We start from the raw sequence: 25,674 nt of genomic DNA, 5'->3' as shown, positions 1-25,674 counted from the left end.
ACTTCGAACTTGCTTCTAATTACAGATTTGGCGATCTCCTCTTGATGTCGACACATGGTATTTTCATTGCCATTATTTTCCAAGGGTTCTGAAAATTACAGTCTTGGTTTCCTCTTTGATCCATGGCTTATTTTGAAGAGTGTTTTCCTACCAAGTAGTTGGACATTCTTTATTTACATATTTTTCCAATTTCTGGTTTTACTGTATTGTGGTATAGGATGTAGCCAGGTGTAATTTCTGGGTTTGGAATTTAAAGTTTTGGTTGGCTTGATATATAATCAATTTTTATTTATTTATGTATTTTTAATTTTTAAAAAAATATTTTATGTATTTATTTGACAGAGAGAGAGAGAGAAAGCACAAGCAGGGGGACCAGGAGAGGGAGAAGCAGGCTCCTTGCTGAGCAGGGAGCCCCATGCGGGGCTCGAACCCAGGACTCTGGGATCATGACCTGAGCCGAAGGCAGATGCTTAACCGACTGAGCCACCCAGGGGCCCTATAATCAATTTTTAAAACAATCCCATGGACATTGAAAAAGAGTGTGTTCTTTTTTACTCATTTCCCATTTGCTGCCCGTATCCCAGCAATGACTTCTGTCAGAGGCTCTACACCTCTGTGTTTCCTTTTTCCATCAGTGGGAACTGACAAAGTCACCCCAGCAATTGTGTTTCGACCACTTTCCCCGTTATTCAGAAACTAAAGTTTCATGACAAACACGTCTTTGTTGCAGATCTTGGTTCTCATTAATTCTTCTTTACCTTGCTTCAAGTCTGGATCTTTAACTCTCCTTTGCTTAATATATCTTATTCCATCTTTTTATTGTTGAACATGGGGTTATTTGTTTGGGAAGTGTCTTTTGTGGGCAATATCTGGTGGGATTCAGCATGAGAATCTTTGTCACTTCACAGGGCGGTATAACCTTTAGACATACTGTCACAACTATTGTGTTTGACTTCCTGATGAATTTGTCTGGGTCCCTTGGTGTGGCATAATAAGAAAAAAATATCTGATCTTTGTCCCTGGTTCTTGGCATAAAGCTCCTAAAACCTCTGGATCTCTGCAACTATGGGGTGACGGGGACATCTTTTGTTACTCATAAGGAGCCCCTTTCTTTTTTTTTTTTTTTTTTAAAGATTTTATTTATTTGACAGAGAGAGGCACAGCGAGGGAGGGAACGCAAGCAGGGGGAGTGGGAGAGGGAGAAGCAGGCTTCACGCGGAGCAGGAAGCCCGATGCGGGGGCTCGATCCCAGGACCCTGGGATCATGACCTGAGCCGAAGGTAGACGCTTAACGACCGAGCCACCCAGGTGCCCCGTAAGGAGCCCCTTTCAACCATGTGTGTTTACAGTAATGAGATGACGCTAGAAAGCTTCAGGATGGGGGACTGGTCACCAGAAGCCTGGAACCTTCAGCACCTCTGGGCCCCCCACCCTGCCCCCAACCTACAGGGAATTGGGGGGGGTGGTCGGAGATTGAGTCAATCACCGATGGCCAATGACTGACCAATCATGCCGTTGTAACAAAACCCCGTAAAGCCCTTAAATTATGGGATTCGGGAAGCTTCTGAGTTGGCAAAAACATCCGTGTGCTGGGCAGGTGGCTCCGGGCCATCCCATGGGGACACAGGTTCCCAGACGGCAGGACTCCTCAGGACCTTGCCCTCTGACCGTCTTCATCTGGCTGTTCACTTGTGAGCTTTATGATAAAAGAGAATCTGAAGCATATTAAAACTTTGAAGAGTTTATTTGCGCAAACATGGAAGCGGTAAGAAGCGCTCTGCTGAAGACATACAGAGAAGGTGCAGAAGCAAGAAAGGAAAGTATCGATCAGCTGTAGCTTCAAGCTCGTTGGCTGTTTGTGTTTGTCCTTAGGCTTTGGTTTCCTAACCTGGAGGCATTTATGAACTTAGGTTTGGGTTTGCTCTCTAGGCTGCCAGAGGAGTTAGAGCTACCTCAGTCTAACTGCCTTTTTGTCTAATTAACCAAACCGTAATAAATTGTAATTGCAAATATAGAATTTTCCGGATTCTGGGAGTTTTCCAGCAAATTATGGGACCTGGTTGGGGGCGGGCTTGTGGGAATTCCTGATTTTTAGCCACGTTGGACAGCAGTGTGAGTGAGCTGGGAACTGACTGAAGGGAGGAAAGAGGAACAGGACTGAGCCCCGCCCGCGTAGGTCTGGTGCGGGCTCGCGCACTGAGTCTATGCACCCAGTGTCAGAATCGAGGGGAAGCGTGCGGCGTGGCTGGGGGGGGGGGCACCCCCCTGGTGCCAGAGAAGCAGAGAATCAGTGGGCGTGAGGACTAAAACCTCATACTTGGCAAAGATGGAAATCTACTTGTATGCGTTTGCTTACATTTAAGAAATACTTGCCATTTAGGCTGTAGACCCGTCCGTGCCCAGCCTCATTGCTGGTGGTGCCACATAGAACCCAGACGTGATTCATGTTGCTTCTTTGCTGCTGCCACTTTTTATTTACTGTAGCTGCTCCTGCTGGGCTTCCTGCGTGGCTCCTGGGGAAGCTGTCTCCCTGGACTCCAGCTGCACCCTTCCTAGCCCTTCCCGGGGGCCTGCCCTTGTGTCGGCCCTTGCCTGCGCAAGAGCAGGGGAAGTTGCAGAGCTGGGGGAGGAGGGACGGTTGTGCTTCCTCGGGGAGGAGAGGTGAAAACCACCCTGTCATCTTTCTCCAGGCTCTCAGTCCCACCGGAGCTTGTCTCATGTAGATGCACCGAAGTTTCCGGCGTGTGTTTGGCAGTCTTCTTTGGACATTGGTTAAAGTATAGTTTTTCAAACAGATAAAAGCCCTATTCTCATGCAAATATAAAATAAGCCATGTCAAAAATTTTATTCGGCCAACTCGTGAATTAATATGGGAACCAGTAACGTGTTCAAATGGGTTCAAAGAGCGTGCGAGAAGTAGATATAGATACATAGATACAGATATGCGGTTTAATAAGAAAGTATTAAGTTGAGATGCTGGATTAGGTTCAGAACGGGTTCAAGCGTTTCACGGCAATAAGCTGCAACCTTCAGGGTTGTGTGCTCCACCTGAAAATAGATTATTTATTGGACGAAGAACTTCAAGTTAGCTTCTTAAGTATTGTGAAATGACCCAGTCGATAGGCATCAAGCCCAGCGCCGCACTGGGAGACTCTTAGAAATCTCTTAGGCCTGAGTTACAGATCGTTTTTGTGACATGCTCTTTTTCACTTTTCACTAATTATTTCTGGCCTGGGTGGAGATGGAGGACCTGCCCTAGTCCTTAAATATTCGTGCTCTGCTGGGGCCATCTCCTGGGAGACTGTTCTCGTTTCTTTTACTAATGGATTATTGGCAGGCTCCATATCGTCTTGGCTAAATGAGGTGTCTTAAATTATAAAAGAAGCTTCTCCAAAATTTATTACAAATGTCTTATTCATTTAAAAACGCGAACACCAAAGCTCAAATACAGGAGAATTACACGATATACTTGTTTTATGAATAAATGTGAGAGTATAGTGAGCCAGAGAGCACTTTGCATAGGAAGGGAGGTTGCACTTGCTGTCCCATTCAGTGTCTACCGCCGGGAAGGGGATGAGAGGAGACACAGATCTGCTTGCGTCATTAATCTCAGCTTTCTTGTGCGAGTCGCGGTATGCTGAGTGTGATTGTGGTGTTGAAAAACACATATATTTTTGAACCACATGGTCCCTAAATGAAAGCCACCTACTTCAACTGGTACCATAAGTTCCAATCTAGAAGGGAAAAACCTAGCTCTCATGTCGGCTTTCTTAAGGGATTTTCTTGCGTTATTTTAACACTGCATTTCCTCTGCCTCATGCAATGTCTGCAGATGTTGTATTAATGGTTTTCTTGCTGTGTAACAAATTGTCACACATTTAGCAGCATGAAAAACACATGTTCATTAACTCACAGTTCCTGAGGGTCAGGAGCCTGGGCATGGTTTAACAGAGTCTTCCGCCACGGTCTCCCCAGACAGCAATCGAGGTTTTAGCTGGGCTGTGCTTTTGTCTGGGGGCTCGGCTGAGGGCACCTCTGCTTCTGAGCTCATTCAGGTTGTTGGCAGAATCAATTCCCTTGGGGTCATAGTCTCCATGTCAGCTGGAGGCTATGCTCGGTTCTTTGCCGTGTGGACTTCCTCTGAACGGCTCTTACTTCGTCAGGTCAGCAAGGAGATCCCTCTGACCTTAGGAAGGACCTCGTCCTTCTCTTAAGGACTTTCACCTGATTAAGTCAGGCCCACCCAAGACCACCTCTCTTTTTATTAACTCAAAGTCAAATGCTCTGGGACCTTAATTACGTCTGCAGAATTCCTTCACCTTTGCCGTGTTCTCTGGTTGGAAGCAGGTCAAAGGTCCTGCTCATGCACAAAGGGACATCATACGGAGCCTGCACACCATGGGGCAGGAGTCACAGGGGTCACTCTAAGGGTCTATCTGCCACAGACCTTAACCCCTCCCATTGCAGTCAGGGTCCGGCTACCAAAACCCCCACCATGCTAGGTATTCTGGCAGAAAATATTTAATGTAAGAAATGGGTTAAATAGTTATTGGAGGACTAAAAACGCAGACCAACGGTGGGTAGCGAGGTAACAAGGGCAAGGGGTGCACGCACAGGAGGGCTGAGGTCAGGCTTACCAGGTGGTGAGCTTGAAGGGCCACTGCTGCCATTGCTGGGCCTACCTGCCAGGAGGAGCAAGCCTGGGGAAGAATTGTGCTCCCTCCTTCTGCCTTCCCGCCCCGTCCAGCGTCCTTGTGGGCAGAACCCAACAGTCTCAAGTGGGCAGAGGGGAAACCTAATTTGCAGAGCCGTGCACCCAGCACCACAAAGCAAGCAGGAAAGGGCACGCTTGGAACCTGGAGACAATACCTTCCTAACCAGCGTGCACCTTCCTTAGGTAAGCCTGCCCAAACCTCGGCCGGCAGGAAACTCTGCACGTGGCCTTCTGGTCCAATATGGGCAGCGCTGGGATTTTAGGTGGTCATTGGAAAATACCTCTCTGCCGTGGACTTGACTTCCGAGCCAGCCATGGGAACATCCGTGGTTAGAAGAAGGAGAGACGGATCTCGGCTTTATCACGACCAGGCTCTGCTGTCAGCTGTGAGGCCCACGGTGTTTGCCAGCGTCTCAGGAGCCGGGCTTACCCCCTGCGCCCCCCGCCCCCCGTGCGGGCCCTGCTGTGCGGTCACACGTGCACTCCTGAGGCCCAAGGGCAGGCCAAGAAGCGTGTGAGGGAAGCCCAGCAGGAGGAGTGCCTGGAGCGGCCGAGAGAGGCCCGGGGGTCCCCCATGGGGGCTCCCCTACTCCAGAAAGGGAGGGGCGCACGAGGAGTTTTCCAGACTGGTAGATTGAGAGGTCTGTTTGGTCACAACCTGGCTCTGGTTAGAGATCTAGAAACTCAGATTTTTCTTTTTCTAAGTTGGAGGCACTTTTTGTTTTAAATTGTGGCAAAATATCCATAACATAAAGTTTACCATTTTAACCATTTTTAGAAGCGTCCAGCTCAGTGGCATGAGGTACGTTCACACTGATGCGTGACCCCCTCCACCAGGACCCTCCAGCACTTCCTCATCATCCCAAACTAAAGCTCTGCACCATTAAACAGGAAGTGCCCCCCCAACCTCGAATCTGCTTTCTGTCCTAGGCGTTGGACTCCTCTTCGGACCTCAGCTAGTGGGTCCTACAGTAGCTGTCATTTTGCGTCTGGCTTGTTTCACGGAGCACAATGTCCTCGGGGCTCATCCGTGTTGCAGCAGGTGTCCGAACGTCCTCCCTTTTTAAGGCTGGAGACTGTTCCACCACGTGGATGGACCCCATTCTGTTCACCTGCCCATGGACACGCGGGTAGCTCCCAGTGAATAACGCTGCTGTGCGGATACTCGGAAGGTGGGCGCACTCATATCTGCTTGGAGTCGCTGCTTTCGGTTCTTTGGGGTCTAGACCCGGAAGGAGATTTGCTGGATCTGTGCTAATTCTCTGTTTCTTAGAAACACAGACTTTCATGGGGATTGTGAGGCGTGTCCCGCGGTAGGAGCAGGGGGTGAAGTGTGCATCCCCCAGACCAGAAGCCGCCTTCGGGCCCGGGGTGGTGAGCCCCCCCCAGCAGTCTGGGCAGTGGCGGCCGCCCACCTCAGTGCCGCAGCTGGGACTGGTCGCCAAGAGCCGAGTGGGGCCCATTTGCCCAGCTCTGTCCTCCGTGGGCAGCGCCCTGTCATGAGTGGAAGTGAGGCCGCAGGTGCGGGGCTGCGCGCGTGTCTTCAGGGACAGAGTGGACATGGGGGCTGGGAGCTTCTGGCCTCAGGCCACTCTGGGGGCCGGAGAAGCCAGGAAAGCGAGCGGAGGCCGCGGGTTCCGGAGACTTACCGATTGTAGGACCCATACTCCGCACCCAGACGGGGTTCGACGTCCTCTTCACAAGATCGCCCAAACGGTGCACTTTCAGCTCTGGGGCAGGCTGGGGGGTAAATATTTTGGAGCAGATGGCCGGGATTAAAAGAACAGTCCGGCGCAGGGCGTCCAGGTGTCTGCTGAACCCCACGTGAGGCTGGTGCTCCCCGCTCACTGGGTGTCTCAAAGACACGGTGGCGATTACCCATTGCCGCTGCCCCGGGGGCCGATCCCACACTGGGTCTGAGGCCACCTGGACTTACTCTCCTGGTCTCGCTGTACTTGGCAGTCACGAACCAAGGGTGCTCCCAGAACGTCCGGTGGTCAGCATCATGGACTTACCAAAAAGAAGGAGCAGGTGAGCCCTGGGGGGGGTCACTTTCCCTGAATGCACCCGGCTTGCCTCTGTACTGTGGCCAGCAGGGGCCCGAGACTCCGAGGACACTGCCTAGTGGAAATACAGTGGGAGCCACGGACAGAAACCTACATGTTCTAACGGCTACTTTGCCATAAGAGTAATGCCAAGGTGACAGGAAACAGGTGAAATTAGTGTTAATAATTTTTTTACTTATCCAATACATCCAAAATATGATCATTTCGATGTGTACTCAATATAGGAATTATTGAGCCATTTTACGTTCTGTTTTTCTTGGTACTGAGTATTTGACATTTGGGTATATTTTACTTGCGGCCTCCCTCAATTCAGACGAGCCAGGTTTCAAGTGCTCAGTGGGTCCGTGTGGCTTGTGGCCCCATTGTCGTGGGTGGTGCAGCTCTAGCAGACTCACAGATAATTATAACAATGGGCATTTATTGAACGGCTACCATGGCGGGCATTAATCACTTAGTCCTCATTGACTCCGGGGTAGCGATGCTTCGAGGCTGTTGCCGTCTACTAAGGAATGCAGGTGTAGCTTCGGTTTGCAGACCCTTCTTCTGTCTTTAAAGAGACCATGGCATAGTATCTTCTGATGCTGGCCTCCTTTGATGGCGACCTCTCTGGAGTCCCTTTTCTCAGGACCCTGTGGTGACATCAGGCCTTTCCAGATCATCCAGGATCATCTCCCTTTGCAAGATCCTTATTTTAATCACATCTGCAAAGTCTCTTTTTGTCATATACTGCAGCAGTGATAGGTTCTGGGATTAGGGCGTGGACACCTTGAGGGGACATTATGCAGCCTGCCCGGAGGGACGGAGGGACAGGGCCTCTGTTTTCATAATCACAGCAGGGGGATTTTGTTCCACCAGATCTGAAGCACCGGCTGCTGCTGGGGGAAGTATGGCCACTCCGGTCCCTCCCGTGGCCCTGGTGGCTTGCTGCTGTGAGTGACTCTCGGGGTTTACATGCGTCCCTCCTCCAAGGGAACTGGAGATTTGTGAGGAGTCCTTATTCCTGCTTTTTGCTCCTCATTTTGGGGGTACAAGAGGGAGGAGACTGGTCAGCATCATGGACCAGAAGAGGCACCTCTGTGCTCCTAGAAGGGACCACAAACGTCATCCAACCTGCCCCCCAGCCCTGCCCTGCCACCACCCTGTCTGCTGTGTTCTCGCCAACACTGACTTGCAACCGAAGCTTGACCTCTCGAGCAGGTCGTTTCCTTTCTAACAAAGATCTTTCAAATGAATTCATTAAAGTCCTTTAGTAGCAAGTAATAGAAACGGACTTGATTTAACTCATGCAAAAAAAAAAAAGAAAAAGGTGGCCAGGAAACATCTCCTTGGGGGGATCTGATCTCTTGCTTTTCTTGGGGTAACTCGGGGACTCCTTCTCTAGAAAGGGAAACCTCCCTGTCCACCTCTGACCCCCAGCACACACTCACACCTATGATGCTTCAGGCTGTGGTTCCTCAAATACCCACCTGCCATATGTGCCAGACTCCACGCAGGGGACGAAGAATCACAGACCTGTGAGTGCCCCGAGGCGGGTGCTGAGCGGCAGGATGCGTCACTAAGAGGAGCCTGGCCGGGGTGCCTGGTGCCTGAGCAAGACGGTAGTATGGGAGCCGCACCGTCAGTGTTCTTCTGTGTGTGTGTCTTGCGTGGGATGGGTGCTGGGGAACGGAGAGCAATGTCCCAGGAAGAAGGGATTACATGGCCCTTCCTGCGGGTGCGCCTGGAATCCCCCTTCTTGCAGGCAGTTAGGGAGGAGTTCTCAGCAGAAGAAACAGGAAGGAACGGCAGACATGCTGCTGATTGGCCCCAAGCCCCTTGACCTTGGTCTTGCTCTGAGGGTCCCAGTCTTCGCCCCCACCCTTACATTCCCCTAACTCCCCGCTCCTGCCCCATGCTCCATCCGGACCCGACCATCTGATGTTTCCTGAAGTGTCCTGTGACTTCCCATCTCTGTGCCCTGTTCCTGCTGGTGTCTTACCACACAGTGTATCCCACTTCGGGCTGTCTCCAAATCCCTTCTGGACGCCGGCTGAGCCCTCCGACTGGGTGGGCTGCCTCCCTGCTTTCAGCTCTCCGCTCCTGCTCCTCCAGCCCTCGGCTTTGTGTGTCTGTGTGTTTGGTCTTGCGTGGCCAGACTGCCTGGGAATGGGGCCGCCGTATGCCATTTTGTCCCCATTTCCAGCCAGCACAGTGCCTTACTTGTGGTAGCATTAAAGAGATCTTTGTTGAGTTGAACTGAAGTAGAAGAAGATGTTATTTTCTCTGGGTCATTCATGGCAAAGAGGCCCACGAGGGGCTCTTCCAGTCAAGAAGGTATTTTTTTGGCGACCGTCCTTTGACTCTTAACTCCTGCCCTTTGAAGCTTAGATTGATTTAAAGCCCTTTGCTTTAAATGCTTAAGCACATTTGCCTAAATGAGCTCATGGCTTCATCTAAGCCTGCTCGCTCAGGGAGATTTACGTTTTTCTGCACATTTACAAACATATGAGAACGGTTTCTAAGCAGAGATATGTTGTGGTTTCCTCTTATCTTCCTAGCACTGTTTGCATGTTAAAAGAAGAACTTGGGGAAAGTAGTGACCGGAAGGAGATCAGTGGAATTTCGTGTGTGTGTGGGGCGGGGGGGGGGCGGTGGTGGACCGCAGAGACATGTGATTGGAGGAGTTTCTCCGAAACAACTGGGAGGACCCCAGCCTGCAGCCTCTGCTCTCCCTGCTCTGTAACCCCTGCGACCCCCCCCACCCCACTTCTGCAAGGTTTCCTTCTGGCAGCCGTGCCCAGCGAGGCACGGACAAGGAGAACTGAACACGGCCAGCCACAAGTTCAAGGGACAGAAAGCTGCAGCTTCAGGGGACCCGTGTATTTACATCTGGGACTCAGGGGGCGCCTCGTGGTAAATAAGCACAAATGAATCCCCTACACCTCAAAACCCAAAGCCGCCTGTATTTTCACAGTCAAATGAAATATTTTCTGGGAGCAGTTTGGGGAGAAGATGGAGTGGGTGAAGCCCTCTTCCTGCAAGAGGAGAGGGCCAGTTACCGCTCAGTCTGTGTTTTTGCAAGGAAGCGTTGCCTTCTTAGATAGTAACAGAATTCAGGACTTAGCCAAGTTGGGCCTGGAACCCGACTGGTGGGGTTCGGGGAGGCAGCTGGACCCCAGAGACCCCACATTCTCTCCGTCCCTGAGGCTCGCCTTCTCTCGGAGCCTCTCCGTGGTTCACCGCCGATGTCTCCCGTGCTGGGCTCCGGGGGACCGTGCTTCCCCTCCAACACATGGCTGACCCCTTCGGACAAGCATCTACTAAAGACTGGGGTAAGCAAAAGAGAAACTTGAGGAAAAAATAAGAGTACCAGGAAGCTGTCTTATGAGACATGATTTAGGCATCTTTAGCTGCCTCCTTTCTGAGCTCCTGGTCCATCTGAGTGCCATCCTAGCGTCTGTCAGCCCCGTGACTCCAGGTTGGAGCTGGGCTCCCGAGGGATTTGGAGTCCTTTCCCCCCGCCGAGACCCACCTCATCAGACCTGGTGTGCTGCGTGGAGATCTGCTCTTCCTGCAAAGCTGAAGGAGAGTCAGCTCTCCTTTGCTAAGTGCCCACCCTGGCCCCGGGGCTTGTCCTGCTTGGGCTTCTTAGGGGACAAGGTGGCTGTCATCGGCTTCCTTTCCATGTGCCTCCTGAGGTCGGGCGCACAGACTGTGGGGAGGGGTAGGCCCTGGGGCTGCTCCGCCGAGCCCCTGAAGCCAGTGTGGCCAGATGCCGTGCGGGAAGTTTCCTGGGACGCTTATCGGGAACTACGACCAGGAGTGGGGGGCACTGTGCGGATCTGCGTGGGAAGATGAAGTCAGGGGCTCACTTATCCTCCTGTGCCCACTGTTCCCACATGTAACCACTCTGTCTGCCGTGATGGAAAGCTGCGCGCATCCTGAATTTCACATTCCCGCTGTTCCTATGTGTTTGCCAGCGTTTGCATCCATGCTGACCACCCTGGCTGTTTGGAAATATCTGTCTGAGGGGCCACTGTCTGGCTGAGGTCTGCATAGCCCTTGACTCTAGATTGGTCAGAGGGCTCGCTCGACCCTACAGGGCTCAGGCTTCGTGCCCATCGGTGCCGTGGAATGTCCCAGATCTGGAGGCAGGAGAGGTGGCCTGGGACTGGGAAGGTGACCTTCATCCCGGACCTGGGCGCACAAAGGTCAGAATGACCACGGTTCAAGTCCAAGGTGAGTCACCAGGTTCGGGGGGCTGGGTGGTGGTGGGGACTAAGGTGCTGCTCAGGGATCTGGTCTCTAGAGGTCAGCAGCCCTCCTTCTCACTGCCCCTGATGCTGGGCGGACCACAGAGCCCTGAGATGTCCACCATGCTGTCCAAGTGCCCTGCCCCCGTGGGGTACATCCGGAGCCCAGGGAAGGAGGGGGATGCCCTGGGCCGCAGAAGCACCCTGAACCAGCCCGGCCACTCAGTCCCAGAGACCCTGGGCCAGACCCTTCCCTTCTGGGGACCAGATGCCCTATAAGGCCCTCTGGCTCTGGCTCAGGATTCCAGAGGGGCTAGGGTGTAGTCACGGGATGAGAGGTGGGTCCTGGGGGACAATGACGGTGTCTGTCATGGGGCACAGGGCTGTGGCCTGGGATGTGCCCTAGCTTAGACCCCCGCCTCTGGGATCTCAGGGTTCAGGAGTCGCCCCTGAGCCTGGGCCTGCTTCTCCCCAGAGCTGTTCCCGCCTCCAGTGCTGAGCTCTGTCCCTTCTCCCGAGCTCCGTGAGGGGAGCCCGCTGACCCTGAGATGCCAGACGGAGCTACACCCCCAGAGGTCGGCCTCGGGGCTCCTCTTCTCCTTCCACAAAGATGGCCGCACCTTGCAGAACTGGGGCCCCCACTCAGAGCTCTGCCTCCCAGAAGCCGGGTGGGAGGCTCTGGGCTTTACTGGTGCCAGGCCACCCCTGAGGGTAGCAGGGTCCAGAAACAGAGCCCCCAGCTGAAGGTGAGGGTGCAGGGTGAGTGGCAGAGGCCCCTCTGCAGAGAGGTCCACTCCAGCAACAGGGGAGAGGGAATGCGGCCAGCTCCAAGGAGAGGGCGCCTGCAGGCCCGGGGGGAATGGAGCCAGGTGGCAGATCTTCCTGCGGGTCTCTGGGTCCCCGGAGCCCCCCCTTCGCACACAAGACTCCAGCTCCCGCGTCACCCTGCTCACATCTTTCCAGTGCGTGCCTCCCCACCTTTCTGTGTCACGGACTGTCTTCCTCGGCTCAGCTGCCATCCCCAAACACCACAGACCGGGTGGCGGGGGGTGTTCAACAATGAAAATCCGTGTTCTCACGGTCCTGGAGGCTGGAAGTCTGCTATCCAGATGCTAGCGCGCTCGGTCTTATTCAGGGCACTCTTCCGTAGGCCTGGGGACGGGAGGAGGGATGGACAGAGGGGGGAAACTCTCCGGTACCTCTTCTTATCAGGGTGCTAGTCCCACTGTGGGGGCCCCACCCTCATGAGCTCCTCTAACCTTGCCTACCCCCCAGAGGCCGCATCTCCAAGTACCATCTCACTGCGGGGCTAGGCTTCAACAGACAAGTTTGAGGGACACAAACTTTCGGCACATAGCATGCCCATGGCCTAAGTGCAGGAGAGAAGTCACCACCGGGACGCTCATGAGAGCAACTCTGAGGCTCTGGACCCTGGGTACCAGCTGTGACCTTGACCCGGCGTCCTTTCCAACAGCTCTGCAAAGCTGCCAGGACTCCGTTGTACCGCAGCATGCCCACGGCCCCGACTCTGCCTGGGAATCCCTTGGCTGGCATAGACGAGATGGGGCGAGGCCTCATCCGCCTCGACCACCTCTGTCCACGTCAGCACGTCTGAGCCTTCCTTGCTCTCCGAGGGCACCGAGAGATGATCCCCTTCCCCCCACTCAGGGCCGAGCGCAGCCAGCTCGCCGAGGGGCTCAGAGGCTGTGGGCCCAGTGTCCCTGCTGGAGCCCCTGTCCCTCGTCGCTCCCCAGGGCTGTTATCGTCAGGAGTCGGTCGCGCCTGGAAGGAGGCGATGTGACAGATTGGCTCATCTCGTCTTTCCTTCTCCTCACTTTGCTTGAAAAATGAATGTAACACACTGTGTAGTGAAGGATTCACTTTCCCCGAAGAGAGGTCTGGCCTTTGCCAGGGGCTACTGGGTTGATCTTTCGATATGTCATGTTGGATGGGAGTGTCTCTCTTTGTGTGGGGACCTTGGCCACCAGACGGTCTAACAGTGTGATTTATGATGAGGGTTCTGGGCCATGTGGTATCAAGTCTACCTACAGAGGGTCTGGACACTAAAGGTCTGAGCCCAGCCTTCGGAGGGACCAGACGCTGACAGTTGGCCACGTGGGCTGCACATCTTCGAGCTCCAACAGCGATGGGCGCCAAGGCTGGCATGAGCTTTTCCATGCGTGTTGTCACGTGGATGCCAGGCGTGTAACCCAGGGAGAGGACAGGTTCGTCTCTTTTCGTGGGCCTACGCACTTCTCCCCTGGGCGGAGTTCAATCTGTTGCCTTTCCCTGTAATAAACCACAGCTGTGAAAGTAAAAGCTTCCAGTGTGTTCTAGGAGTCCTTCTAGCTGATTATTGAAACCACGGTGGTTCTGGGAACCCCTGGACCTTGCACTTGGTGGTCTTGGGTGGACCGTGTTCTCTAACTGTACGTGGGGCTAACCTCTTGCATGTGGTCTGCAAAATGCATGCGGGATAAGACACCAATCAGCCAGGAAGATGAGATTCAAAGCAAGCAGGGTGGGATGAGGAACTGGAGCCAGGAGCGAGGTCAGGATCCAAACAGCATGCGTTAGTGCTCTGTCCTGGCTGTGGCCGGGCGGCAGGTGTGGCTTCCCCTGACGGCAGGACTCTGGGAGGGCAGCGAGGTCTACGCAATCACAGGACTGCTCAGGGCAACGGCCCTGGCTGGCGGCAGCGAACAGTACCTTGAGCTCATCTTTTCCATAGCCCCGCCGACTGTTCCTACTTCTTGGGCGCCTCCACACAGGCTCTGGGCTTTGCAGCAAAGCACTTGGGAGAAGGGCAAGTGGGTAGGGTCCTTGTGTGACGTGGTTTGGCTCTCAGCTTTCGGGACTCGGCCCCCTTGCCCCTCCTGCGCACCCTTCCAGCACACAGTCAGCCTACCTGGACGTCCCTGGAGCCGGGAGCTGTCCATCCTGGGACCATTCTCTCCACCGCTTCTCCCCCTCCCACAGAGCGGCCTGGTGGCTGCCCCCAATCCTTCACTTCTCCTTATGACCTTCCATTTCCTCTTCTAGGAGACGGGGGGATCCCTGAGCCTTCCCCATTCCTCAGCCATTTCCATAGATGGAGAGAAAATGTCTCATTGTTGGTGTTCCATTACCAAGCTGCTGTTCCCTTGGAGAAGGGAAATCTCTCTGTTCCAGGAGACCACCTAGCCTCCAAGCCACCTTCGGCGTTCTGGGTCAGGACTCCAGACAGCCCGTCTCTTGCTGAGGAAGGAAGATTTGACCCAGAGAGCAGACGGACCCCATAGGGTGTCATGAAACCTCTCGAGGGGATCAGCTCTTTGGACAGGGAAGAGGGAGCCCTCCCTGGTGATAGCGTTTTGTATCTGAGATGAGGAACTGAAACCTTTCTCAAGAAAAGTATTTAGAGTGTGTTGGGGGGCGGTGGGGGGCAGGGGGAGGACCAGGTAGCCCTGGAGAAGGGGAAAATGAGGTTGTCTTCTGAGTCCCAAATTAGTAAATCGGTACTTAGTGGATCAGAGATGAGATTTGCAAATTATCCCCAAAGAAACAAATGATCAAATCGAAGTATCTACCTTATTAGAAAAAGGAGATGGGGTGCTTGTGGACTCATTGCGAGGAGAGTCACAGAGGTGAGCCCTGACCATGGCTTCTGGCTTCTGTCTGGGGCTCTGGCGGCCCAGACAGAGCCAGGCAGAAGGAGCGCCATGGAGATGGACACAGTAGGTCGTCAGCAAATTGTTGAACCCCAGACCATCTCCTTGCCCCAGACCCCATGCTCCCGGCAGCCTTCTGTTGATAACTCCTCATACTGACTGTTCATGTGGGAGACGTCGGGGCAGGGGAGCTGCAGCTGGTGTATGGGATCCGAGTGCCCTCAACCACGTGGACTTCTTGCCCCCATCCCTGGTCATTCCTTTGTCCAGCTCAGTTCTTCTCACTTTATTACTTGATGTTATATGTTTGTTTGCTTGCTGTCTATTGCTGATCTCCCCCAACCCCACTCAGTGATGTGGCCTCCATGTTTTCCTGCTCACTGCTGCGGTCCCCGTCGAGGGCAGTGCCTGGCGCTCACCGGGAGCTTCATAAATACTTGCAGGATGAGGGGATAATTGTATACGTCAGCTCATGACAGCTCTGGTAAAATGAGGCTGCCTCCCAGATTCTGATCACCCCTGGGACACGGGAGAGCTGGAGTTTTGAGCCTGCACTGTGAAAGCCGGGGTCTGATCCGTAAGAAAAATACCGTCAGGTACAGACCTGAGTGGGCTCCCCGCCACGGCTTTCTTTTCTTTCTTTCTTTTTTTAAAATTTATTTAAATTCAATTAGCCAACTTAAAGTACATCATTAGTTTCAGATGTAGTGTTCAGTAATTTATCAGTTTCATATACTGCCCAGTGCTCATCCCATCATGTGCCCTCCTTAACGCCCGTCACCCAGTTACCCCATCCCCCATCCCCCCACCAAGGCCCCCGCTTTTCTCTGCCCCCTCCCCTTTAAGCGCCTCCAGTCTCGAATACAATGAGCAGTAACAAATGAATACAAATACAAACTAACAATTCCTTCAACAACGATGACATTTACTGAGGATTTTCTGTGCGCTGGGACATCACCAGATACAGGTCTGTTACCTCCCGAATCAGTCCAGTCCAGTCCAGTCCGGCCAGCAAGACACCAGGTGACCTGGATTTGGGCTCAGCTTTGCTTAAGCCTCTGATTCTGGGCCCTCTGGTTTTTGTTTTTGCTTTTCGTGGTTTTAATTTGTAAAATAAGGGGCTGGACAAGATCAGTAGATTCTAAACTTTTCTTCTTTTGGCAACAGTGCCCTAGTCCCCAGCAAGTTCTGCTTTGGCACCCCTGATGTTGACAGGTAAAGCACACATGTCAGGTGCAAGCTCCCAGGCCTCACCCCTGCTTCCTGCCGCAGTCCAGGAGATGCGCTCCCAAGTTCCCCGGGGACCCCCCAGGAGGACAGACCGAAAGCCCCAGAGCCCCTCTCATGTTCTAGGAAGCCCAGCCCAAGAAGGTGGCAGTCTCACTGCCCTACTCACGGGGAAAGAAACCTTTTGTGACACAAGACAAAGGCCAACATCGGGGAACTTCCTCTCTGTTTCAGTGAAACACAAGAGCAGACAGAAGGTGGTTTTCTCAAACTTTAGCGCACAGTGGAACCCCCGGGGGACCTGGAGCAGCAGGTGGATTTGCAGCCCCTCCCTCCACAACCCCCACCCGATTCCCTGGGTCTGGAGTGGGGCCAAGGGAACCAGCACTGTGACCAGCCCTCCCCGGGACTGCGTGTGATTTCCCACCTGTACACGCTCCAAACCCCGCATTCTGAGAATGAGAGCACTTGGGAAAGGAGTCGTGGGAAAGGGGGGTGTGGGAACCCACTCTGGGATCCGGGATGAGACAAGGAATGAGTTGCCAGGCTGACCTGGCGCAGGGTGGGGGCACGCCGACTCCCAGCTGGGCTGAGCATCCCGCAGCAAAGCCCACTGCCTCCCAGACTGGGGCTGATTGGTGCTGCCAGAGAACGTTCTTGAATAAACCCATTCATGTGTCCTATATCATAGACTTCCTGGGTATTCTCCTCAGTAGTCAGAGACCCTGGCCAGTGATGCGGGGGCTCCGGGTCCTCCTGGTACCAAAGCCCTCGATCTTTTCACTTCACCAGCCGTCAGTGATAGGCACAGCTCACAGGTGCCGACCCTCGCGGTGTGCCAGGCTCCGGCCCCGTGCTTTGCAGGCTCATTTCCTTTGTCATCTCCTTTCGTTGCCCTGCTGCCCCACGGAGCATGTGTGGTGAGTACCTCGCTCCGCAGATGGAGGAACCCAAGCAGCGTGCCTGCAGGTCATTCTCTTACCCCTGCCCCCTGCCGCCCTCCAGATCTGTGGGGCAATTCGTTGTCCAGAAAAGCTAAGGGTGGCCCCGGACTCTCAAAGCTTAGCTAGCTCACCAAGTAAGATTTTGCTCCTGTTCTAGAGTAAGCACATAATGTATCCTACAAACAAGGCACTTTCTAAGAGTGATTTTTGATAATCAGGCTGGACAAGAGGCTTAAACTGGAACAGTCCCCAGAAACCTGGACACAGAGTCACCTCATCTGTTTCAAAGCCTGTCCTTTCTCCCAAAATGCCTGCCTTTGACACACACTCCAACCTCAGTTTCAGCCGATAATGTGACCTCTACTTTGCAGAGAAAATGGAAACCACTAGACAGGACTCCCCTTAACTTCTTGCCCCAGACAAATCTCCCTTCATATCTGACCAGCTTATTATAATAAAAGACCATCTTGCAACCTAAGGCTGGGTCTTCCTGCTGGGCTCTGAATCTGAGTCTCTCACCTCTTCTGGGGGCAGTGGGGGCCTCGCTCTGTCCACCAGCTCCTTTATGTCTTGCTTCTCCATCCCCACTCCCTGCTCAGCATTTAAGTATGTTCAGATCTCTCCCATCTTAAAAAAAACCAACGGCAATACCACTTTCCCTCTACCCCACGCTCTCCCTTCCCCTCCTGTGCTGTGTTTCTCCTGCCTCTGAAAGGTGAATGCTGGAGAGAGGGGCCTTATCAACCCAAGCGGCCCGTGAGGCCCAGGGAGCTGACTTCTGCCCCCTCTGCGCCCGCTCAGCTCCTCCACCCCAGTGTCTCGGCCCCACCGGGCGGAATCTGTGCGCTTTCATGGGTGGGAGCTGTTCTCTCCCACCTCAGGGACCCCGCAAGGGCTGGTCCCTCCTCTGCAGGGAGGGCTGCCGTCGCCTCTGTCCCTAGTGGCCCCTCTGGGTGCACCTCGACTGTCGGCACGCTGTTTCAGAGCTCTCCTGCTGCCTTCCTGGTGCGGCTGAAAAACCAGCCTGTTAACCCTGACATTTAAAAACAGAAGGCAAACCCTGCGGGTAGAATAGAATAGAAGACATGCACATCTCCGCTCGCTTTGCTTTGGGAGGGAGGTGACTTATTTGGGACTTACCTGCTGATGGCTCCTCCAGGATCATGGCTTTGCTGTGTGGGTCCCCGTCTTTCCAGACCCAAAGAGAAGCCAAGGAGACAGTCTGATGAAAGGTTTGACCCTATATCGCCGCCCCTCCCCTCTGTCAGAGCAGGACCGGCTTCTCCCTGGTTCCTCTTTCCCAAGGTTGTTATGGCAGGAGAACTGGGGTGGGGGGCTTATTTCTCATTAACGTATTTGCCCCTAAAAATCCAGGCAGAAGATCTAAATTTTACTGGCTCAACTACTTTATCATGTACACTGGTATCATAATCTAGGTTCCTCCCAGAGCAGGGCCTTGGACATGGACTTGGGTGGAGGACGTCTTTAAGGGAGGTGATCCAGAAAGCCAGCTGGGAAGAATGAGGAACACAAGCCTGGAACGGGACGAAAGCCAATAAAGGGTGTATCGGTGGCTGGGGTTGCTCAGGGGTCTGCACACTCCCCACACGTCCCGCGGCACTGCGCCGGGGCTGAGTGGCCTTCCGCTGCTTCCCAGAAAGGCCCAGAAGGGAAAAGCAGAGGTGCAAAGAGGGCGGAAGGGAACCCTCATGGAGCCGTCCAACAGCAGAGCAGAAATCAGTGGGGCCTGGGGCTGCGGGAGGGGAACCCCAAGTGTCTGCTGCATGCAGGATGTTAGCTGGAAGCCTCCCTGCGTGGTCCCACCAAGGTGTCTAGGAGACAGGTGTCCGCAGGTCAATGGGAACAAAGGGGAACCTGTCACTGCTCTGGAACCCCTCACCCCGGTGGGGAGTTCACAGTGGGAGACTGGAAAGATGTCTTTGGAAACAGCTGTTACTTTATTGTGAGTCGGCACCGCTTCCAATGGAGGGATGCGAGCCAAGTGAGAGGGTGTCAAAGAGAGGACTTGCGGAAGTTTGACACGTGGGCCTCACGGGGGTGGGTCCAAGGGGACAGGGACCTACACCAGGCCTGAGAAAGTGGAAACCATTGTACACTGAGATCAGAGTCCTTGCAGGCAGGCAGAATGCGGTGTATGCTGTAGATTTGGGTGTCAAGCAAGGAATATGGCGGGCCATTGAGCACCAGCCATGAGACACAGCCTTGTTGCTGGGTCTGGTGCCACACAGTAGGGACAGTTGGCCAGATGTCCAGGGGCTGTGGGAGGACCTTCAAAGGACCAACCCAGAATAGAGATGTATCCACCCTGGGTCAAGGGTAGGAGGGATGGAACCGGTGGAAACTCTTAAGAACCCATAAAACTGCTCCTCTAAAGAAGAGATCATCGTAACCATCTGCCAGACCCACAGAGAGCAAAGCCACTCAGCCAGGTGAGTACGATTCCATCACCTCTCCTTCACGCCCGCCCTCCTGGAGATGGGGGGGTGGGGCGGGAAGGAAGTGAGTTGGGGGAAGGAAGTTCAGGGCAGCAGAGGTGCAGGGGTAAGCTGGGAGTGAGGAGAGAGAATCTATCTTTCCCATTCCCCAGTGTAGGCTTCCAACCTGAGACAGACCCAAGCAGGGGGAAGGGGAGAGTGATTTGAATTTAAGTTTGGAATTTTGTATATTACAAGAGAAAGGAAGTTCTCATTTCTGAACTGAGACAGAAATCAAGACCAGAGTTCTCATTTGGGGCAGGAGAAGACCACCCTACTGAATAAAAGTGAAGGGGTGGGGGGTGCTGGCTGGCTCAGTTGGCAGAGTATGCGGGACTCTTGATCTCAGGGTTGTGAGTTTGAGCCTTACATTCGGTGTAGAGATTACTTAAAAATAAAATCTTTGGGATGCCTGGGTGTCTCAGCTGGTGAAGCCTATGACTTCCATTCAGGTTATGATCTCAGGGTCTTTGGATGGAGGTCCAGGTCAGGCTCCTTGCTCAGCGGGGAGCCTGCTTCTCCCTCTCCCTCTGCCCCTCCCCCTGCCCCTCCCCCTGCTCGTGCTCTCGCTCTTTCGCTCTCTCTCAAATAAATAAAAAAACTTTAAAAAATATTAAAAAAAAATAAAAATCTTTTTTAAAAAGTGAAGGGGTGGTTAGAGACAGAAATGGAGTTGAGTTAGGATCACAATCCATGAGCCAGAATGAAAATCAGATTTTCAGAGTGTTTGAAAATCATCTTCTGAAAAGTCTTTTCTCCACATTGGACTGGGAGGGTGTGTGTGTGTGTGTGTGTGTGTGTGTGTGTGTGAAAATTATCTCCTTCTACTCAATAAGCATGATGTGCTGTTTGTTCTTGTTGATGGAGACAGGTCTAATCAATCTGAACACAGCTCCTTTTGGTGGATCCCCGTGGAACAGCCATGAGGTGCCCCTGGATCCCCTTTCCAGAGAGCTTGTCTTCCGCTGCAGGGGTGTAGTTGACGGATGGCCTCCAATGCAGCCTCCAGCATTCCCGCTCCTCTTGGGCAGGCCCAGCCGGGACAGCACAGTGAGGGGGTGGGATCTTTGCCGCAGAGCCCCCACCAACTTAGCAACTTGACTTAGCGGAGACTGAGATGATCTGCTTTGCATGGAGGGGCTCCCCCTGCCCGACTCTGTTTCCTTCCCTTTTATCTTCTACAGGGCGTTCCCCTCCACGAAGAGGAAACCTAGCCCCGGCACCTGCTTCTGAGAGACCACAACTGATAGACTCACACTTTAGACTCTGGATATTATGCACATGACCTTGTTTTCTTTTCTCCTTTTTTTTTTTTTTGCTTTAATTTTTTTTAAATAGGAAGACTACATAAGAAAGTTTTCATCTACACTTAAAAAACCCCCACAATCTCCGAGGTTTGACGCTCCCAAATTGAATTTTCAGAACTGCCCACCTCATTTTTTTCTTCACTTAGCAGATCCTAGTACCCTCGAGGTCATTTCTCCTGGAAGGCTTTCTCCGACCTCCTGACTTCAAATTTGCTAAATCCCCTTGTCCTCGGCTCCCCAGATGAGTCCTTGGGTGAAACTCATCAAATTCGCAGTTAGTTGTCCACAGTCAGATCTTAGCCCCTGATCTCCTCGAAGTCATGATCTAAAGCTCTTGGTCACTGCTAATCCCTCAGAATTTAGGACAGTGCCTGGGCCACGGACGCTGCTCAGTAAGTATCTGACGGGTGCTGAATCTGATACCCTGAAGATATGAGGTGCTGCCACAGGACCGGGGCTGATAGATCTGCCTCTGTGGTATCATCTATCTTGAAGGCTTCACTCTTGCTTCCCGATCACAGCACAGACCTGTAGGACTGAGTATTCGAAAAGACGTAAAGGTTCTCCTGTCTGAGTACCCATCCGATGCCAGAGATGCTGTAGACACCCACTGATCCAAGACTGGCCCGTGTTAGCTTGAACACCAGCGATGGAGACTGGTGCCTCCCAAGGCCACCATGGTGTCCTGGGCAGCACTCACTGTTGGATCTCCTCCAGCTTTGGTCCACGTCATAGTCTCACAGAACAAGTTAGTCTTTCCACAATATTAACAGCCTAGATGGGTTCTCAGGCCCAAAGTGTGCTTTTTTTAAGGGGGTTATTAAAATTTTTCTTCCTCTGAATAGTCTCTCAAGTGGGAACCTAGCAAGCTTAACATAGGACTACTTCATTTATTCATCTATTCCAGAAATACCAATTGGGTGCTACATGCGTCTAGCGTGGGACATACAGAGATGTCCCCAAAGATGGAGTCCATCTGGGGAGACCAAAATGCTTATAAGGTCAAAGGATCATAGCAATATAGGAAGTGCCAAGAGAGAGCTGACCCAGAGTATGCTGAGGGCCAAGAGCTCCAGGTGGGGCAGCGGCGGGGTGTCTGGGAACACAGGGGGCAGGGCGTCTAGGAAGGTTTCTTGTAGGAAGTAGGATCTGAGCGGTGTTTGATGGACAGGAAGCATGAGTCAGTGGGTGAACCAGCTGGGCAATCAGGCTCGGAGAGAGAACTTCCCAAGATGGACAGGGAGGGGCTTAGTGGAGATGAAGGAAGTTGGAGGCTGCTGGGGGCTGAGAAGCATTTCCCCTCCTAGAGACTGCCAATCAGTCACTGTCTCCAGCAGCTTCCTGACAGCTTGTCTTCTTCATTGGCTTGGGGGCCGAGCAGGTCAACCTACTGGGGCACGGGGCTGCTGACATGGGGGCCCTTCTGTGGTTGCTCCTGCTTTTGCGGCTCCAGGCAGGTGAGAGAGAGAGAGAGAGAGAGAGGGCAGTCCTGGGATGGGAGCGTCTCCGTCCCTCTGCTCTCCTGTCCCGCCGCGGTTTGGGCTAGCAAGGCTTGGGGCTGGATGCTTTGGCTCTTGTGCAGTAGAGAGAATAGGGTGTGGCTTCGGTGCAGGGCCAAGAGGTGAGGAAGCCTGGAATATAGAAGGGGGACCAGCCCACCGTAGCCAACGGCGAAGGAAAAATGTGGAGGGTGAGGGCCCAGCCAGAAGCCAAGCCCTGGTAGGTGCTCAGGTCAGGTGCAGCGGAGAGCCAGAGAGGCAGCTGGGTGCGGGATGGAGCACAGGATGGAGCACGGGGCCACGGAAGCCGCGCGGTGGAGCCCGGTGCGCCCACATCAGTGCCCCGCCGCCAGGCTCAGCAGCCCGGAGACACGAGCTGGGCTGTTTCCATCTGTTCTTCCTTTTTCTGCAGCCGAAGGGTATTCTGGAGATGATGTGGATACAGAAGAAGTAGTTGCGGTCCTTCAGGAGTCCATCAGCCTCCGCCTGGAAATACCAGCCGATGAAGAGGTTGAGAACATCATCTGGTTCTCTTACGTAAGGCTTGCCACCGTGGTTCCGGGGAAAGAGACACAGCCGGCTACCGTCATGGTGACCAACCCTCGATACGAGGGCCGAGTGAGCTTCCTGGACCCCAGCTACTCCCTGCACATCAACAATCTGAGCTGGGAGGACTCAGGGCTGTACCAGGCTCAGGTCAACCTGAGGACATCGCAGATCTCCACCATGCAGCGTTACAATCTACGTGTCTACCGTGAGTCTAGGCTGGGAACTCTAGCGCTGCTTGTTTCTGGCTCTCCTGAGCTTTGCACACAAAGGAGCGGTGGTCTCGGCACTGAGTTATGGTTTGAGGGGCGGGGACTGGAAGGCCGACGGTCTCCAGCGTGCCCAAGCCCGGTGTCTGAGCTGCGGCCACAGGCGGAGTGACCCACATCAGTGAGGCCCTGGGCACGCAGGCTGCTCCCCTGGACCTTCCCGATGGAGTGGAAGGGGTCCGGAGCTTCGTGTGCAGACCTCCAGGGCCCCTTCTCCCCCACTGAGATTCTGCATCCTGGGGATGGATGCCATCTTTATTCCCGAGCCTTTTATCCTCCTGTGCCATGGGAGGGCTACTAATCAATATCTCCTCTCTGCCTGAGCCAGATTTCTCAGTGCCTGTGACACTGACTGATATTCTAACTTGAATCTTGCAGAGACACTGATTAAACTATAAATGCCCCCAGGAGGTGTGATAATATTTTCTGGGATCAAGGAGGCAGAATGGGGTTTGGAGGAAGGTGGGGTGCACAGGTGAGGGAGAGAAAGCAAGGACATGGGGGGGCACGTAGAAAATGCCGTAGGCAGCTCTCTCTGCCTTAGCAGCTGCCGGGAGCTCCTGGCACCAGATTTTATGGTGGCTGGGTTATGTTAGTTTCTGTTTATGTGAAGAGACCTTCAGAAGGCACACCCGTCACGCCAGGATTGAGGACCTTAAGAGAACAGACCCGACCCCTGATTACTTGGAGGGTCTTCATGTCCTTCCTTCATCTAGGACGGCTGTCGGAGCCTCGTGTCACCGTGAACTTTGAGATTGCTCAGGAAGATGGCTGCAATATATCTCTGACCTGCTCTGTAGAGAAGGCAGGCCTGGACGTGACCTACAGCTGGATCTCCTGGGAGGATGGCATGGACACAGTCCACGAGAGCTCTGCCCTCAGCACATCCTGGCGACCTGGGGACGATGCCCTCTCCTACACCTGCAGGGCCAGCAACCCCGTCAGCAGCATCGCCTCCCGCCTCATCCCTGCCGGGCCCTTCTGTGCAGGTACCAGGCCCCCGGGGACACCCCCCGAGTGACCGCAGGCCTCCGGGCTACCACCACTCTCCCCCCGTTCTTCCCAGGTGTGTACCTGGAACCCAGACCCGCACTCCTCCCCATGGGGCTTTGTCCCCTGGACTGGGGCGGGGGCTGGTGCTCCCACCTTCCAAAGGTTCTCGAGTCTCGCTCAGCTTGAGATTGCTCCTCGCATCTCAGCTCCTGAGCTTCTGTGAGCAGAACACATAGGTCCAGAGATACTGGCAAAGGAATATCAACTGACTGTGAACTTGTGGCCCCTCTGTGGGATCTGGGCTGGGTGTCTGCCTCCAAATCCGGACTTCCCCTCCCCCTGGCGAGGGGACCCCCCCCCTCTCTCCCTTCTTCTGTCCCAGATCCTGGCTTTCCTTCGGAGAAGGCGACTTACTTCTGCCTCTTGGCCAAGGGACTGCTTCTTCTCTTGCTCGTCGTAATTCTGGCCGCGGGGCTCTGGCTCATCCGAGCCCAGAAACAATGCCAAACGCCAAGGATGAGGAAGCTCAAGAGAAACAGACTCAGACTGAAGAAGAAGGAGAAGCCCCGCCCCAGCCTGGCCTGAGCGCCCCTGGGGACCCCTGTCCTGAGCACTGTTTCTCCCCAGCCCCTGGGGAGTCCTCCCCCGCCCCACCTGGGGGCTTCTCCTCCCAGGGGGCAGCGGGGTGGGTATCCAAAGGGCCATACTCCTCAGGTCGGGGGGCATGATTCTCTGGCAATAAAGTCCTATCAGGTGACAGCCACCCTGGAGCAGCTGCGTTTGGTCCTTCGCCGGGTGACTCACAAACCTGCTGCCCCGACTTCCCTTCCATTCTAGGTGTCCTCCCCCCCAGTGCTTGTGCTTTCCACACTGCCTCTGCTAAGGAGAGTGAGTCCAAAGCCCCCTTCACAACAGTATTTATTCTTCAACGCCTGTCCCATTCCCACCAACACACGTAACACGTACACTTCCAACAACAAAGTGAGCGATCCCTGTGACCCAAACTGAGTCTGTGACCCCTAAGCAGGAGAGTTCCCAGCACTGAGCAGCCACGGAGGGCGGGGGTCTTCCCGCTGAGACTCCTCTGCTCTCAGACTCGGCTTCCGCCCTGGCTCGGTGCAGACTGTGAGGCACAGGGACGTGTCCAGCGTCCTGGGCTGTCCTCCGTCCTCCCTGGGGGCTGAGTCAAGCCCGATGACCCTCAGTCATCTTCGTGTCTGCCTGACGCTAGCCGCGCCTGGCCTCTTGGGCCGGCCGCAGACGGACGACAACTCGGCTGGACCGGTAGCTGACGTCCGGACCCCTGACCGCCGTTCGTGGTTAGTATCACTGTCCTGGCCTCTTAAGATTTCCATGTCCCAAACCTTCTCTCTGGACTCTTGTCCTGAGTGCATGCCCACCCCCTCCCCACATACCCATCCCGGGCCAAGGCCCTTACGCTGATCCCCGCCAGCAGTCTGAATCCCTCACCTGGGCCTGCTGAGCCCTGTCTTGGTCATCCTCCCCGGACCCTGTCTTGTGGGTGTTATGCAGGCCGGGCAGGTGGGGAAGTGTGAGGGGAGGGCACTGGAGGCCACCAGGTGACAGGACACATAGGTAGTCAGTGAGCTGCAGGCCGTGGTGTAGGACATGGGGAGAGCCCTGGGTGGGATCACAGGAGCCCTGGGCCCCTCTCTGCCACTCGCCTGGGACACTCTGTTCAGCAAACACCCATTCAGGCTCCGGTCCCTTT

General features: G+C 54.1%; 1 protein-coding gene across 1 annotated transcript; it reads left to right on the top strand.

Moving 5' to 3' along the window:
* Positions 1–21,967: 21,967 nt before the first annotated feature.
* On the top strand, positions 21,968–24,673 carry SLAMF9 (SLAM family member 9). Its single transcript, XM_021681918.1, has 4 exons — positions 21,968–22,092; positions 22,547–22,888; positions 23,666–23,938; positions 24,325–24,673. The coding sequence occupies exons 1-4, from the start codon at positions 22,047–22,049 to the stop codon at positions 24,525–24,527; spliced, it is 864 nt and encodes a 287-aa protein (XP_021537593.1). The 5' UTR covers positions 21,968–22,046; the 3' UTR covers positions 24,528–24,673.
* Positions 24,674–25,674: the final 1,001 nt, after the last annotated feature.

The sequence above is a fragment of the Neomonachus schauinslandi genome, chromosome 6, assembly GCF_002201575.2.
Source record: "Neomonachus schauinslandi chromosome 6, ASM220157v2, whole genome shotgun sequence".
In the NCBI taxonomy this organism is placed as follows: Eukaryota; Metazoa; Chordata; class Mammalia; order Carnivora; family Phocidae; genus Neomonachus; species Neomonachus schauinslandi.
The sequence above is the reverse complement of the archived record's forward strand: the minus strand, read 5'-3'. Positions and strand labels throughout refer to the sequence as shown.

Bases quoted from the DNA above. Each gene is read 5' to 3' on its own strand.
- SLAMF9 (XM_021681918.1), top strand. From the start codon at position 22,047: ATGGGGGCCCTTCTGTGGTTGCTCCTGCTTTTGCGGCTCCAGGCAG. The intron at 22,889-23,665 runs GTGAGTCTAGGC...TCCTTCATCTAG, and splicing joins TTACAATCTACGTGTCTACC to GACGGCTGTCGGAGCCTCGT. The intron at 23,939-24,324 runs GTACCAGGCCCC...CTTCTGTCCCAG, and splicing joins TGCCGGGCCCTTCTGTGCAG to ATCCTGGCTTTCCTTCGGAG.